The sequence below is a fragment of the Plectrocnemia conspersa genome, unplaced genomic scaffold (assembly GCF_051122295.1).
Source record: "Plectrocnemia conspersa isolate PC_06_02 unplaced genomic scaffold, ASM5112229v1 ptg000010l, whole genome shotgun sequence".
Lineage (NCBI taxonomy): Eukaryota > Metazoa > Arthropoda > Insecta > Trichoptera > Polycentropodidae > Plectrocnemia > Plectrocnemia conspersa.
In genome coordinates this window covers 9,687,938-9,706,076 of record NW_028277174.1, presented here as the reverse complement: position 1 = coordinate 9,706,076, position 18,139 = coordinate 9,687,938, and the positions used below count along the sequence as shown (strand labels likewise).

Genomic DNA, 18,139 nt, shown 5'->3' with positions numbered 1-18,139 from the left:
TCCGGTAAAGGTTAACGTCTTGCTTTTATTTGGCGTTTATGCCCGAAGTCCCGAGTTAGAGCGGTTACTATCAGCTATAATTTTTTCATAGTACCATAGTTGCATAGTTCCGGTCGTCGGCTATGTTAGTGGGTACGACGGAGAAATTTCTTTTGTGCTTTGTGTCCGACAGTCCCGACTTATCTAATTTATGGCAATGAACAATATGAAATATCAAAAAAAAAAAATTTCAGGTTTTATGATTATGAAGTTGTAGCTAAAGTGCTGTAAATTGTTTATACTGATCCCTCAGCTTAAAATATAAATCAAAACAATTGTGTGTTTTAAAGGCATTTAAAGTAAAGTCAGTTCTTTGCGAACCGTTTAGCTCTAGAGTGAAAGGGATTCACCCAAATACATCTTCGAAGGATATAAATTTAAATTCTTCGCAATAATCAGAAGGAGTAGAATATTGTATATTGTTAAGAAAAAAATCTATTCAAGAAGAATTACAAAATGCTATTTTGTCAATAGTCGAAGGAAATAAGAGAAAAGCAGAGAAGGGAATGAAAGAAGAGAACATAAAAAGAGTTCAAAAAATTTTATATCTATAAAAAGCGAACAGATATAAATTAGAAGCCTTATCCAACGCGTTAATGACAATAAGACCAACATCAACAGCAACGGATAGGGTTTTTTCCATAACGGGAATAATAAAACCAAAGGTTAGCAGTAATATTAAATTCGAGACACTTTTTGCATTATTGTTTTTAAAACGTATGTTCGTTAAGTTAAAATAATTGTAAAAATTAACATACTAAGTATTTTATTTATTTATTTATATGTGCACGAATATGAATAATAGCTATTTTGGTACATTTGGTAAATACTCGAAAGTACTCGAATACTCGAGTATTTTAAAATTTTAATATTCGATACTCGAGTAGTTAAAGGTTCGATTAATTGGAGACTCTACTTCTAAGGCATTGATTTTACACTTCGCCTCCTGTTTGAGCAAACTTCCAGACCTATGCGCTTCACTATTCAGAATTTCTATGCGAATCATTAATAACTGCCGTAAATTTGGCATAGACAAAATTTAAACAAACTGATTATATAGCTCAGTTAGCTCATACAATGATTTTTAAAATGGGCGGATAGAATCTTACCCATTTTTTAATATATTTATATAATACACCAAATAATAGTATGAATTTTTACCTATTTTTGTATTATATTTTGAAGCAAAGCTTTGGGTATTAGTGGATTAAATTTTCAGCCGAATTGGAATGATTATCAAGTTCAGTTTGTTTGACAGTTTAATTCAATATAGAAATCCATCCATTTGAACGTTCAAACCAGTTAACTTACTATCACCCACCCTATTTGGTTTTATCTTTATCTAACGGTAATTAAATTACTTTTTTCTACCCCTTTTAAATATACTTTGAACTAATTTAAAATTATTAATTACTTTAAAACCAGTTTTGTTTATGTATTGCTTATCAGATCCAACAGCGTTTAAACGATCATTTAATGGACATTGTTTAATATACATCAACTTAATGTTCCAAAGTTGTGAACAAATAGCAAATTGAAATAAAAAAGAGTTAAAACAACGTGCATCAACCTAATGGCCCTGCAGTGAGACTTTAAATTTGTTCCTGAAACTTTACCGAACCACCTTAATTATCTCGTCGCATGGCGACCGCTTCAAAGTACATTACCCTCTAATTGAAGCTCTTGTAAATTACGTGTTTGAGATTGTGTAGTACAGTGTATAATTCTCACCTGAAGTCTTTCAATTTGTTGTGGAGAAATTTTCTAATGTTCCACGGCAGATCGTTATGGCCGTCTATTAATGGAGACGACGCCAAGAGAGCAGCTGCCAGCTCCAATCTTTCGTCCAGGGATGCCCCAGCTGAGACCCTGAGGGCCAAAGGGACTGCCACTCCAGCTGCTCCGGCCACAAGGAGAACTGTTGCTATCGCGTACCAGTGTCTCTGTGCCAACTCTAAGAATAAAAATAATACTTTAATTTACGATATAAATTAAATAATATAAAAATCTATACAATTTATTTAATAAACACCAAACCATAAATTTAATTTTTAACAGCTCTATTCACAACGTATCTTATATTGTTCACGGAAAATAAAAAAAACGACAGTTCTCTGCCCACAGCGTTCAATATTACATTATGTATGATAATACCTGGGTATTATTGTAAATGTCAACGGCGCATACATTATGAGCGATGGTGATATGGCTAAGCTTAAATAAAGATTAGGGCGCACATCATGAAATGGCATGGTTAAAACATTACAATAGACCTCCGACAAAAGGTTTGGAAAACAATGTGCCTGAAAGCGAAAATTCTCACATTAACGTATGCGCTTCTGAATAATTAAAAACGGCTAGTTCCTGCAGTACTTTTAGAATATTATATCTATTGACACAAACATGAGTGAGGCACCATATACGTTGCTATAAAAATAAATGTGAATACATCAGTTGCTTTATTTAAATATAGATTTGTATTAAATTAGTAAAATCAATAACGCTTCTTCCTGTTTTTTGCCTTAACTTCACTCTAATCACATGGCTTAAATATTATTTTTTCTCCATAAATAAAATTAAAAGCAGTGAGGTCTGACAAAAGTAAGAGGCAAATATTCACGAAGTTCTGTGAAATTTTGACTCGAATCGAATTGGCATGTCTACTAGATTCAAGTAGCTTGTAAGTTGAATTTTATTTAGAAACAAATCCAGATCCTCGTACAAAATACGTAAAATACACTTATGACTGACAGTTATGTTCAAAACCAAGTATTTTATTGCCAAGCTGAAATTGCTACCATTTAATGCAGCCACTAAAGCAATGATTTTTACTGTTAGGGCTGTTAAATCCGCTAGATGCTGGAATTTTCTATGGATGCCCGCAAGTCAAACACTGCCTTTTTGCGTGTATATATTTATTACCGTTATCTTGTTAAATAATTGACACTATATATTAAAAAAAACTGAAACAAATAATAACATAAATTGTTCATTAAATATGTAACATAATATAATATAATAACTTGGAACAAAACTACTATGTTCATACAAACGGAGACCAAGAGGAGGTCGACTCAGTTTCAGACTACCGTAGATTGCAGAATCCGCCGCTTCTCTCTTCGCATCTTCTGGTCCTGTTTAACGTTCGGAATTAAAAGTTGAATCTAAGGACGCACCCACAGAAATAAAAACTTCACGTATAACACACAAATTGTACGCGAACAAGAATAAGCACCCTGACACAACGTTTAGGACAACTTATGTAAGGATATTATGGATAGCGGAGGGGTAGATCGTTAAGCTGATGCCATTAACCTAAACGTGTTTTAGGGGATTCGCACAAATTTGGGCTCAATCTCTTCACATAAATACCTGGAATCACTGTGAAGGTAATCGATTGACAATCGACTACCTTTCAGCATTACCAAATCACGTTGACACATTTTACAGATCCCTGTCCGACATAATTATTTTACAGCTTAGTCGAGGGTGTTTAAAGTAGACTTGAGAGTGACGTTCCTGCAGAGGTGAATATTTTTTATGCACAACGGCAAAGTTTTTATTAGATGTCTAGGATGCTTTGTGTCTAGTATTGCTTTAAATATTTATTACCAATTCAGGTTCTGTACGATTTTCTAGTTTGTATTGTCCTCAAATATAAGAATATTGTACGGAATCCAAGTGAAGCGAAGTACTTCTTGCTGTCGGAGAAAATTCAAAGAAAACTTATATGTATCTCTACAAAGAGGAGTACGGGTCGTTTCCATATTTGTATCCTATTTTTTTTTACTAGGAGCGTTTGGATAGAATATATTTTCAGCGTAGCGTCTACACTGAAGCACTTTATGAAATTGTTAAGGGCGGGGACGTCAATTAGAGTGACATGGAGAGCAATTTCCCTTCAATTATTTTAAAAAATGCATCTTAAAAAAAATACAAATAGAAAAAGTTTTAATGAAATCAAAATATTTTTATGTTTTAATCGATATTTTAAAAAATATGGGGTAAACAAATCAGTTCACAATTGCTGGGCCACCTTGTATTTTATTCAACAGGTGGTAAGTAATACAAATCAGAACGAAGCGAACTTACGAGAATCGCTCTCTTGTTAATTTCTTGAGTTGTAAAATAATTAACCCTATTAAAATGAGCGTTTAAAGAGGTTATACGTCAATAAAACTGTTTGAGCTATGTATTATTCTACCAATCAACGAATATAGACATTAGAGTGTATTGCGTCAGTTTTAGGCATCGTGAAGTAAAATCAACAAATAATAGTAAATAAAAACCTTACTCATAGAGCTGAACCACGAATCAGCACATGGTTGGTCTTCAGTTCCATAAAACATGTATCTTCAAGATGAGTACCACACTAGCTTTCAAAATTAAAAAATTGACATAGGCAGGTTTACAGTGCTTTCTAGAAGAAAAAAATGTAAATGAAAATAAAGATGACTAAATAATTTTAAAACAGTCTGCAGAGAAGATCAAAGACGCTCTTTTAAGATTAACAATGAGTAATTTTAAACCATTAAATCCTCAGTGGGAACACTTACATAGGTCTTCTCAAGAGTCAAATAAAAATGATGTGGACTTTTGAGTACAAGTACTTAAACAGCATGTCAAAGCAAAGATATAATATAATAATGATTTTAATATATACAGACCACTCACTGAGTTTATAGGGGTAAATTGTTTCAGGTGTGACGAAAAGGTGAAGTAGGTTGGGACACGAATGGCTGTGTACTCAGCTAAAATATTTTTTTTAGCACTATCCGAGTACTGTATGAAAATCATTAAACGCTATGGAAACAACGTAAAAGAATGGTGTACTTTAATACCTTTGTCTATCAATAATTCAAGATTTTATTTCACAAAAGTTTAAAGCAACTGAATGGCTCTTGGCATAGTTCAATATTTGACACGTTTACTATTTAGAAGAAGTTTTAAATTCAATTCGAATTTATTCAATGCAGAAAGACATATTTTCAAGAGTTGAAAAGGGGTGTTCGTCAAGATTGTATTAAGGGCTATGTAATTATGCAAATTTCGCTTGCTCTTATTTGTTTTTACTTTGGTATTCAAATTTTTCTTTCGTCGCTTGGCGTGCATATCATATATGTTGATGTATGTATGAACATATTCTTCCATATAATTTTTTTCCATTTTTTTCTTAGGAAAATGACAACGAAAAAAAGTATTGTTTTCATTTAATATGCGTTCCTTATGATTAGGCAAATATGATAATTCAACTTGGTTTTCAAAAATTCAGTAACGATTACTCAATAAAAATATATAACGATTTTTATAAAATATAAAAAAAATATATAAACCATTGTATTTTGTGATTGGTTTATATAATATAACAATATACCTTTAAAAGAACTTATTTTTTTATCATAGTCCTAGGTATTTCTGAACATTGTCATTTAGAAATGAAGTTGCTAATTTCATAGAACTCACAAACAGAAACAATTTTTAAAATTAGCAGAAGTTTGTTTTTCGCATAGAAGAAACGATTGACAATATTTCTCAAATATATATTTACTCTACTGTTGTAACTTTGCATTATTTTTATATATATACATATACGCTTAATTTTACTAATAACATATAATTTTATCATATATATTATTTTCTTTCCAAAAAATTATAAAAGATAAACTTTTTATCAACTATAACGTTTATTATTTTTTCTAATATATAATATTTGACTGATTTATTCATAACCTAATTATTACTTGAAAAGAATAAATACAAAAGTTACAAACTTTAGGTGCGTGAGTTGAAATAATTATTTCCTGCATGAAAGGAAAAGTTACATATTACATCTTCGATTTCCTGTAATATGATTGACAAAGTTAGCAGTAAGATAACTTAATTAATTGGGCCAATTTAACGAAACTTATTTCAGTCAAATGACGAGTTTTTATTACGCTAAGAAATAAAATCTCTGAATATATGCTAAATAAAATCTATTTTTTAATTATTTAATTTTATAAAAAGCACTTTTTTATCACTTTTAATTTAGGACATTTTCTAGCTACAAAATAATTAGAAAGTACATTTATTAATTAGTTTACTTTTATATTATGTGGTTTTAAATATTATGTCATTAAAAATATGTCGTTAAATACATTTTTAACGACATATTTTGTTGATAAATTAACAGATCCTAAAAAAAAGGATAAAAATACGATGATAAAAAATAGGTGGTTGAAAAAGTTGACATGAAAAAAACAATGGAGCAAATAATTAAGTGCTTGTAAAAGCGAAGTCCGGCAAAACAGTTTGGGAGGATATAGTATGTATCTACATAAATGTGTATTTTACGATTTTGAAACGTAGCCAAATAGTAAAAATTGAACAGTAATAAGCAATAAACTATTTGAAGCCAAAAAAAATTGCTTTATATTTCTAAGACAGTGTGGCGGTGATGTTCTAACAATTGATAGCATATAGATTGCTCTATATTTTTTTATAAAAAGTATTTGGTATAGATAAAATATACAAGATATATTTTTCGTTTCATGGCAGAAAACAAACTTCAATTAAATAACCCTAAATTACAGACGATCGATCACCTTTTTCCGATCAAGTCGAATAAATATCTTTGCGAGGCGTTTGGGTCGTATTTTTTTTTGTTCACTATTAACTTTCTGAACTTACCTAATGAGTTTTTTCACGGTTCGATAGAGTTAATCTATGAAGCAAAAAATCTTGCTCGTTTTTAATTCGAAACCCCCACTTTGAAATTATATACTGTAGCGAACCGTGGCCCAAAAACAAAACTATAAAATTAAATTTAGCCCCGCTAGAAACAGTAGATCGAGCGGAAATTTTCCGACTTTCGAATCCGACTCGGCATCGTATTATACCTATGTTCTATTTGTGTGTACATTGCGTTACGTTCTGACTTTACCGCCGAATTAGAAAGCGACGACCGTGGCCAAATTGACGACTATTACCCGAAAGAAAGTGGGTTAATGGCGATAATCCTGGTCCAAATTGAATTTCGTTCATCGTGCTACGTATTTTTGAGGGCGATTTGATTTATTCGATAGATTTACTTTTATAGGTGAGATGTTTATAAAAAATATTTTAAATAATAAAACTAAATTTTATAATAATACAACGTTGTTTATAACTGCCAAAAATATTTTAATAATTACAGATATTCATACTTTTATCTACCCTATTAAGATTAGAGCCGACAAAGCAGTTTAGCGTGAACAGAGCCACGCATATATAAAAATATTTAATTAAAATAAGTACTGATGGAGAAGCTGGGTTTGGCCGTGATTATAGTTTTTCCGGTTCGGGTACCTGGACCCGATATCCGGTCTAAGACCCGGCGAGATTTTTCCATACATTAATTTTAAAATTCGAATGTTCGTTTGCTTGGAAGTTTTGGGAATATATGTTTTGCCACAATTAATAACTATGTAATTATTAATTAACCTTTGAGTACCAACAATATTTTTCTTTTAATATTCTTTCATAATATTTGAAACGGTCGTTTGAATGACCTCAGCGTTAAAGGTACAGCTGATTGGTTGGTCAAAAATATTATATATTTTATTTGATATACATATATTTTAACTACTGCTTTTATTTGCAGGGTTCCAGATTAGTAGGCTCTGCACATATATTTACAAAATAAATAAATAAATTCAATACATATAATATTATATTATTGTTCTATACGTTTGGCTCTTTACGGCTCACTCGAATATTTCCAATATCCAACTGTGCTAAAGGATTTAGGCGTGCGAGTCTTCAAGCACATTATCCATAATAAAGCCAGATAGCATAAACTCCACACGTTCCCAAACATCTGAAAGGTGCGATCTTACATTACCTCTTTCTTATATAATAATAAAAGAAAATCTGTTCCCGACGCAATCGAGCCGATAACCGACAGATTGCAGAATAAATTTCCAGTCGGCGTGTGACGTATGGGCAAAAATGTAAAAAGAAAGACTTTTACAAGTCACTAACGAGTGGATATAAAGGGCCCACTTTGGTCTAATAGCCTTCGCTTTTTCACGTTAAACCGTTCAAAATGGCATCGGCCTCCACGGAGCATCCCTTTTCCTCTGGCGCACCATGGAACACTGTGTAATTACGTTATAATGAAAACAAATCGGAGACATTAGAGCAGAGGCTAGCTTCGGAAGTGTGGGTGCTGGAGGTTTGAGGTGTTTGTGTTTACCGATGTGCAGAGCGAATGTGTGGGGTGTGCTGATTGAAACGGGGAGCGAAAGCGAATGATCGTTTTAATGAAATTATCAGGTCAAACCATAAATTTATGCGTATTTACACTGAATACTGATCAAAAATCATCCAGCATTGTTTCGCTGCTAACCAGGCGAAACTAACTCTGCATGTAGTGCTTCTTCTCGATAATTTGTATAGAGCCTTTTTTGTTAAAAATTAAATTTCTACGAATATTTTTAAATATTTTACAACCGGTTATTTTTTAATAACACTGAGTGAGAAAGGGTGGATCCGTGCTGAATGTTTGAATTTAAATCAAAAGATTTTTTTCTTGTTTAAAATATGAGAAATGTAAAATAACAACAACTTTTATTGACAACTTTTCATTCGATTTGGGTATAAATACGAGAGCCAGAAATTCCTTCCTAACTTAACGCTCTGTAATCAATCGAAGTAGATCGATCCGTTCTCGAATTTTCACGTCAAATCTGTTCATCCATTATATAAAGATATCTACAATAATATACTGTATTATTATAATCACATACCATATATTACATATATGTTTTTATTTACCAAAATTTCTCAAGAATTCTTGAGAAAATCGAGAATAAAAATGAGAATTCTCATTTCTCGAGAAATAAAAAGCATCGAGAAACCAGAATTTCTAGATGTGTAAAATCCTAAGATATGCTAATAATAATGAATTTGTAAGCTAGTTTTTTTTTTGCTTGGCACATACATATACATATGTACCTATATAGTATATATTACATGGAATAATGTATGTAAGTAAAATCTGGAATAGAGAATTTTTAGTTTATCTCAAGGAACCTTTCCACTACGAATCGCTACATATTTATATATTGAAATGTAGTATTGAATGGCGGTGGTTTCTACTCTTAGTAACTATTTAAACGTACCCGTTGAACTTGAAGTCAAACTCGGTGGACGAAAAGCCAAAGCTCTAGGTGGTGCGCCGAGAGGAGTTCCTAGTCCGCTTCCAGTTAGACTTCTAGCACTTTGACGATCCGCTCGAATGGATTCCTGCGTAAATTTCATGCATATGTATTAACATAGTTTTCAAAGATTCTGTTTGAACATAAATGTTATAAATAAATTAAATTACACTATTGCATATATAAATAAGTACCAAGAGCTTTTATGATTGATGTATAAATAAATATACACCAATAGTTAGATCAACACAATTTTTTTTAATAAGTTATAATTTATACAAAACAATGTCAAATTCTTTTGCTGCATATATTTAAGACCTTTTGAATCTTTTGCAGCAAATAGATATTTTTATTATATTATCTAATGATTATTATATTATAATCATAAGCACATATGTTAAAATAACCTACATATACTTGAACATACTGGATATTTTTAAATGAACTGTTAATTCTAAATTAAAATACATGTTAATAAAAATGTAAGCGGCTTAAATTAATAAAGTACCAAAAAATTATATTTTTATGATTTTTATTTATTTTTAATTTTACTTTATTTTCTATTGCTATTATACAAACAAAATGAAACATTTGAAATAAAATAAAAAATCATTTATGGTGAACATAGATGAGCACAATTCCAAATATGTTTGGCAAGCTCGTTGATGAGCTGGATGGCCCGTATAAGAGGAGCGCTCTCAAGCGCTGGCGTCGTGGCTTCAACGGATAAGAATAAGGAACGCGATCGCGACTCTCTAGGGTACTGTAAAATCAAATTTAAAAATTGCTTCATTCAGTATACGCTACGCCGAGAATGCAACGAATTGTACCATAACGCTCCTAGCAAAAATGCGCTAGAATATAAGTACGCATACGACCCGTAATCTTTCTTGTAGAGATATCTCAGGAATTTTCTTTGAATCCTCTCCAACAATAAGGAATACATCAATTCACTTGGATTCCAGACAATGGACCATATTCAAGAACGCGTATTGTACAGAACACGAATTGCTATTAAATTATTATTCACGCGCTCCGCATAACGAAGCCGAGAACTTTGGCGATGTGTATAGATCTAGTTTAAGCACCTCCGCCTAAACTGTAATATAATTTAAGGAAAGGAAATTTTGAAAATGTGACAAGTGTGAGTCGGTTGTCCAGTTCTTTCTGTAAAAAGAGAGAATCTGAATTTATGCGAATACTCTGAAACACTTTCAGGTCAACAGTATATAATAAATACTTATTTTATTAATTGACACATGTATTAAGACCAAAATTAGCAGAAGACCCAGATTGCATCTCTGTTATACTCTAGATTAAGCGAAATACTTATCAGAGCGACGATTACCATAGCTCACATGTCGGCGGTGTGTCACTCAAAAAAAAGCTGACAAGAATGTTCGTAAAACCGAAGTTGCTTAATTTTCGAAGAGTAGCTCACGACAAATTTTGTATGATATTTTCTGAAAGTCGGTATAGACTACATCAGGCCTGTCAAACTTGCAGCCCACAGTAAACTTTTTGGCGGCCCAAACAATCTCAAGTTATTTCCATCTCGAGGATATTTAGCGCCCCGGGAAAAAAGGCTCAACTCGAAAATGTTTCGTTTACGAATGCTGGTTGGAGCTAAAAAATAAAAGGTCACACCTCAGTCATTTCACGAAGAACAATTTCCGATGTGACCTATTTTTATTATTTTGCGACCCACAAGAAATTAAATATTATATTTTTGTCCTGGATTTTAGAATCTAGGGATTTATTCCCCGCACAAAAGGTTAGTGACCGTGGAACGACTCGGACGAAATCCGTCTTATAGCTCTACTCGCTGATAGTTCGATACTAAAAAATGTATATGTTATACTAATTTATAATATTGTATCACGCTTAAATACTAAGCTTTTTAAGAAGTCTACTACAAATAAATTAAAACGAAAAAGTTCCTAATACATTTTAGTTTTAAATAAAATATAAACACCATATTTCAAATTAGGAATGGATATAAATTTAAATTACTTAGGTAACTTTTTGCTGGTATGGGTGATCTAAAATGTTTCTATTCATGGAGTATGTATTATTTGTTTACCGTCGAATTATTCTAAGTCAAAATCTTCTAAACTTCCATTACTTCCAGAGATGTTTACAATTACAATTACAATTACAATAAATGCTTTCAGTTTTAGAACTGAGTTTTTAGTTAATTTTGTATACAATACATAAAATAAAGTTTGTGGTATTACTTTTAAAGATGGTGCTAACAGATATTACACCTAAATTTTTTTAATCACATTGTACGCCAAATGCGTTATAATGTGATAAATCAGTAGTCAATCAGACACAAACAATATACACAAGTTAGTATTAAAACACCAGACTGTTAGTTTTGGAATTAGTGACACCTATATAATTAATTACAAACTACATTTACATTATAATTCACACTTTGCAGCTGGAACTGATTTTAATAATAGCGCATTTTTATAAATAAAAATTTGGGTCTGCTGCAGGGACTTGAACCCGTAGCTATGGGTTATCATTCCAACGCCTTACGAAGTACGTAATTCTGGTCTTTCTTGTGGATTATGCGCTCAAAAAAGTTTGAAAACTTTCAAAGGATATATGGAATTGCTTTATTAACAATAGTAAAATTGTATCAAATCCCTTTTAGTCATTGAATTAATCATGACAATCACTATGCGATATCTCGAAATATATGTGACTACAAAAATAAAATAAAAATTTAATATCATATATTTTGTATAATATTTCAGCAACTATGCTTTCTTTGTTATAATTTTATACGCAAGTAACTTAAATAATTTAATCTAAAAATAAACTAATATTTTACTTTGTAAGTCCGTCAAGTGCTGTAACTTTTTGTTTGTCCATTTAAGTTTTATGTATAAAAAAAAGTTATAAATAAACCCTAGAATCGTTAAGGGAGCAAACATAAAAAGACGTGAAACGAAAGCGGAGCTTTTAAACCTACGGGTTCTGGCATACAATTGTTTAAACTGAAATTCAAATAAAAAGACTAATTTGAAAGACGTAGAATCATTTCACTCACTAAACCCTTTATTGAAAAAAATAAAACGACAATATCTCCTGAACTTTGAAACGTTTAATTTAAACCATTTATATTTCAGATTATACGTATTATTTTTGATAGAAAAAATATTTTTTAAGATAAAAGCTTATAGATATGGATATTTTTATGAAAATTTTTGTTATATAATAAATGATACATCAACGGAAAGATTGTGGAATAAACATTTTTTTAATATTTTTAGATTATAAGTTTACGAGATACTGATTGTATATTTTTAAAAACATACAAAATGTCTGACACATTTATAAAATTAACTTACATACTAGTTGCTAGTAAATTAATTGCGGAATATGACTTTCATATTGAAATACATTTTTTCGGCTAATAAATAACTTAATCGATAGAAACGTAATCATCCGGTGATTTAAAATTCCGAATTCTTGAGTAAAGAAAATCCTTAAACAAATGTTATTAACAAGTTGTCTGATAGAGTAAATTGCATAAGGCAATATTTTATATGTAGCATTTCAACCTTTATATAATCAATCATGCGTTATTTAGTCGCGCATTGTAGTGCAAGAGAATTGTTCCTTTGTGATTAACTAGTGAAGTTTCAGTTGTATAAAAGAAATCGTTTGTATTAAAAAAAAGTGGATTACTCAGAGTAGTCTCTTTTCGAGAATTATTTAATAAAAATGCTCATTTTTTTATTTCTCGAGAAATCTTATAAAATATTTTTTGTTAAGACCTAAATGTATACGAATATTTTTAAATTGCTTAAAATCCCTGCAATTTTAAAGACAAGTATTGGTTTCAATCTACTAAATTCAGAGCTGCAAGAAGAGCAGGTAGTACCAAAAGGGACAGAAATTTCTGATAACAATGCGAAAACATTGTTTGAAAATATAAGTTATATGACGAATTCTAGTAATTACGATTAGTAAACATTTTGTTTCGACTTTTTAGAACATTCCGGTCAACAAAATATTATGAATGCAAGGATCAATGATATAATAATTTAATAAATATGAAGTCTTTGGCAAGGATTCGTTCACCGGATAGATGAAACAAAAGTCAATATTTTCATGTAAATGTTATAAATCATACAAAGAGGTAAAATATCATCTAATGAAAAGTGACATATAACAAACGATAACTAGAAAAATACTCTAAATTTAAAGTTATATGTATATATTTAATAGAATTAAAAATTCGTTAACCAAAATATAACAAATTATTATTTAACCAATTTCCATATTGGAATTCTAATTACCATATGGGGTTATACGTCACTCTGCATCATACCAATGATCAATACAACTGGATTTGCATGCGCAATTTCAATTTCGAATCAGCTTCACACCGCTGACCCATAAAGATATAACAACGCGGTCCATTAGCTAATTAACGAGCAACTCACCTGAGAATGACAGTATCCGCCTGGATATCCGGCATGATCGCATCTCTCGCACTGACACCCGCTGACGTTGTAAAGCATCTCAAAGCTCTCGTCTTGTTCGCAGCCGTCTGGTACGATAACCCTCCTGCCACCGAGACCGTAACTCTTCCTAGGTCTAGACTCCTGCTTGGCTTCGTTGGAATTTTCAAATCTCCTCTCGTCATCTCCGAAATGCGGAGGCAAAGATCTAGCACAACCTTTGCCGCCTTCTCCATTCTCATAAAAACTACCAAAACTACCATCACACTTATTGATAAACACATGTTGAGAGTCATATTCAAAATCGTTAGAAAAGTTTAGCCTATTGACGCACTGATGCGATCTAGATTCAGATAAACTAGAATGACCGCATCTACTGTCATTCCTGTTATAATGTCTTATCGGATAATCGGCTCCGTCTAACGATCGTTCTTTGACTGGCAAGAAGTTCAACTCGAATTTGTTACTATTGGCTCGAGATTGTCTCTCCCATGCCCTACTTTGCCTAGCTTTTCGATCTATCGAAGATACGTGTGTCTTAGTCTTGATTTTCCTATCTAAACTCCGCTGGCTTATGATCAGTTCTTCGCTGGACCTATCCGTGACTAATCGGCCCGATATATTCTGCTCGCTGGAATAAAATGGATCACTCCGCCTGTCTCTGGGTAGAGTGTTGTTGGCATAGTAATAGTTTGGGTGAGGGCAGCTGCAGACGTACTCTGCCTGCCTGGGAGGATATGGATACTGATCTGGGATGAGTCGCTCCTCTGAGTAGGGCTGTCGGTAGGAGCAGTCTCCTGGGTCGTCGTGGCCGAGGGAACTGTCGAAGGTGCAGCTGTCGAGGAGGTACTCCTCGCTGTTGTTCCGGGCATATCCATCGCTGAAGGTCCTCCTGAGTCTCCTGGCCGGTCTTGGAGGACGCGCGCTGGCTGGTCTCGGAGGTACCCTGAGCCCTTCTTGGGGCAAATCGAAGGCGGACAGCGACACTGACACTAGCTCCGTATCCACTTGCGTGCATTTTGATACACTTTTTTTGACTGACATCAGATAAACATTTATTTATTTGTTATTATTATTCCACTATATTTTTAGTTGCACTACATTTTTTATCGATTTTTAAAAAAGAGTTATCTATAATATAAATAAATAAATAAAAATATTAGTAAAAGTCCCAAAATACGGCATTATAAGAGTACTGTCACTCAAACTTTTAATATCTTAACACAATTTATAATGCCGACATTTTTTCATTTTAAAAATGGTCATAAAAATAAACTATATTTTACAAAATTATATTTAAATATTCACTTTAAATACACAAAAATTATATAAAAGCAATATTGAACACAGATTTTAAACTACAATTTTAAATTTCCTATTTATTTACCCTATCACAACCGTCATTTATCATTTTTATCGTTTAACTATTTCGATTATGATTATTTTAATCAATCAGAAGCATGAAAACATTTAAAAAATATAGAAAAAGGGTCAGCTACACGTACACTGTCCGAAGCAGATTTTGATTAAGGTATCGAATATAATTGATTATTAAAACACTTATAAAAAATCCATAAAATTCCTATCAGCCAAAAACACAAAGAATCAACTGAAATCTCTGGTAAAGAATGCCCGAATAGAGGGAAAATAATTAAATTAAGTCAGCCATCACTATCAAATTTCGTGAATATAAGAATCGCTTAATAAAATTGTCGCTCGGCTAACTGCTGAAAACAGTTTGTTAATTAAAACGTTCACAGATAGTGCGTTTCTTCTTGAATCCATCAGGGAAAAATAGATATATATTGCCTAGAATTCAATCGGATACCGTGAATTTGATTCTGAAGTTTATGATTGCAAAAATGAAGTGATCATTTGGCAAAACAATAGTCGTAAGAAGTCGGGTACTCGCTTCAGTCTGACTATGTACTGTGTAATAAAAACTACAATATCGTTGTTTACAGTGGAAAAAAATGCCTTTCACAGTGTAATCATAGAGCAAAAATTTAATAGCGGTAAAAATAAATAGACTATAGTTTTTACTTACTTATTTATAAAAAAATTATAAAAAAACTAACATAAAAACATTTATTAATGATTAAAATGTTTTATTTTATTATTCAAATGGTACAACTGGTGCAAAAAATGCAAAACAACTCATAATAAAAGGAATAAAAACCACATGATGCAAAATCCATTTTTTTGCGAAACGTCGTTGAGATTCAGTAAAGACAACGCAGATAATTTGTAAAGAATTTTTTTATTTATGCCAACTCCATATTTGACAATTGTACAGAGAAAGAAAAAACTAAATAGATAACTTGAAAATAGGAAAATAAAAATTCTAACATCATAGAAACCTCGCGTTTTTTTGAGCACCCAATTTGAGTGACTTCCTGTTAGCTCCTAGTTTTGGGATAACTGTTTAATAAATAACATTTTAATTATAAAATTGAGCAATCGTAAAAGCATATGATTTTTTACTATGTGATAACCTATGGCTATGTAGTTATTTTTTCGAGATGAACGTCAATTATTTTTGCTTTAAATTCACGACACCATTGTCATCGTCAGAACAGGAAAATTAAAAAAATACTTAGATATTATTTATACATATTATCTAAGCACGTAAGACTGTGAATATAATAATACAGATAAATTTATACTAAATACGGCGTTTTATATGCAACAATTCGCTGATCTTTGAACCGAACATTTCGCACGTGCAAATTGTATACATTTACCTCGTCGCCCATTATTTGTTCGATTGAGCGTATTTTTCCCGCACAATATGCTCGGTCATGTATATATGCCATCCATTCGGTCGGCTAACGCGAAAATGACTCGAGGCCCATAAGCCCATAATAGCGGACAATAATGTCACACTCGGTCGGATTGCTTGGCATCGACCGGGCGCAACTTTCCAAACTGGTCCAGAGGGCACGGAGCCAACCGGCGCGGGCAGGGGTCGCGAAAAGTGGGCCGGCGTGTCTTAATTCTCACCAACTTTTCTCTGAAACTCGCCGCATTAAAAACGGAACTTGTTACGTTTTATGGCCGGATGAAAAAGTAGTCGGTGGTGGGATGAATCTAGTTATGGCATTTAAAACTTGTTACGACTGCGGATGTGGCCAGTTTGATACCCCTGGCTTATTCGTCTATTCGTATGTACATACAAGCGCCGCTGAAAAAAATATTCAGCACAACATAAAAAAAATTGTAATAGTGATATAGCAAAAAAATTCAAACTAAAAAGTCGATTATCTAGATTACACCAAGTGAAGAATGCAATGGCGCTTCTAACAACTATAATCATTCATAGTAAAGCAGCGGCTTCCAAACTTTATACTACTACGCCTCCCTAAAATTTTTTTTTAATAGATATAATAATATAAACACGTTTTAAATAATAAAACATTTATTTTTAAAAATCTGTTGTAACGCATTGGGCTAACGTCTGATATGTTGCAAATGTTTTTAATAAATAAATTAATTAATTTACTCTACTATTTTAGCCAAGGATGTATTTACTATGAATTATTAGTATTTATTTCAAAGTGTCTCTAACAGCATAAATCCATGGAGTAAAATAAACGTTAATGTGAAAATGAGATACGTAGGGTTAGAACTAAGCCAACGATATATTTTCTTTGAAAATAAATGTCCACGAAGGCGCTGAGATTTATTGTCAAACGAAATCTAATAAATTAAAGGCGTTCTATTCCTTTCTTATAATTCTTTTACTATTCTTTTGGCTAATAATGAAAAGGTCAATACGATGCGACGGTTGCGAAAAGTATATATACATATAATTGTATAATGCTAAAGTAATAAATCATAATTCAATATATTTTTTTAGAGAAAATGTAAGAAATATAATTCCTCACACTCCTTATTACTCAAAATACTAGATATAAAATTAATTTTCTCGATAACAACGCTGAACAAACAAAATCACAAAACTATCAAACAACAAATTCTAAATTCGTTGTCAAAGTTTTCCTCAACTATTAATTGACGAGTTTAAAATTGTTTCCCCTGAGAAATGTTTTGGACGGCTCCGTATTGGATGACAATGTAAGTAAATTATCAATGGAGTTAACTTGTGATTTAAACCACTTGTTCCAAAGTAAGTAAGGTGAGTGTTTTGAATCGGCTATATCTCAATTATACCATCTAATTTATTTTATGTGCGTATAAAATAATGAAAAGTGTTTGCTTTTGAGATAAATTATTCCATAAAATTGATACTATAAATTTTAGTGCGTGCCTCGAACGAGATTATATAAATGTCTTTGAGAAAGTTCAGTTATTTGTGACATTTAAGATAAGTCATCGACGTTATCGAAGAAAATTATTCGCAAGCTTATTATGATGTTGTTTATTTAGGAAAGTTGATACAAAATACATTTTTATAGGTCATGAAAATTTTTATAG

At 31.8% G+C, this 18,139-nt stretch overlaps 1 protein-coding gene across 2 annotated transcripts in view; it reads right to left on the bottom strand.

Annotated features, from left to right (window-relative positions):
• Nucleotides 1-18,139, bottom strand: part of LOC148230588 (uncharacterized) — a 164,593-nt gene that overhangs the window by 141,001 nt on the left and 5,453 nt on the right. For both annotated transcript variants that reach the window (XM_088194677.1, XM_088194678.1), the window contains exons 2-4: nucleotides 13,685-14,833; nucleotides 9,183-9,306; nucleotides 1,771-1,993 (exon numbers count right to left, since the gene is read on the bottom strand). In XM_088194677.1, the coding sequence (XP_088050803.1) occupies nucleotides 1,771-1,993; nucleotides 9,183-9,306; nucleotides 13,685-14,746 (1,409 nt within the window). In that variant the 5' untranslated portion in view covers nucleotides 14,747-14,833. The remainder of the gene's footprint in view (nucleotides 1-1,770; nucleotides 1,994-9,182; nucleotides 9,307-13,684; nucleotides 14,834-18,139) is intronic.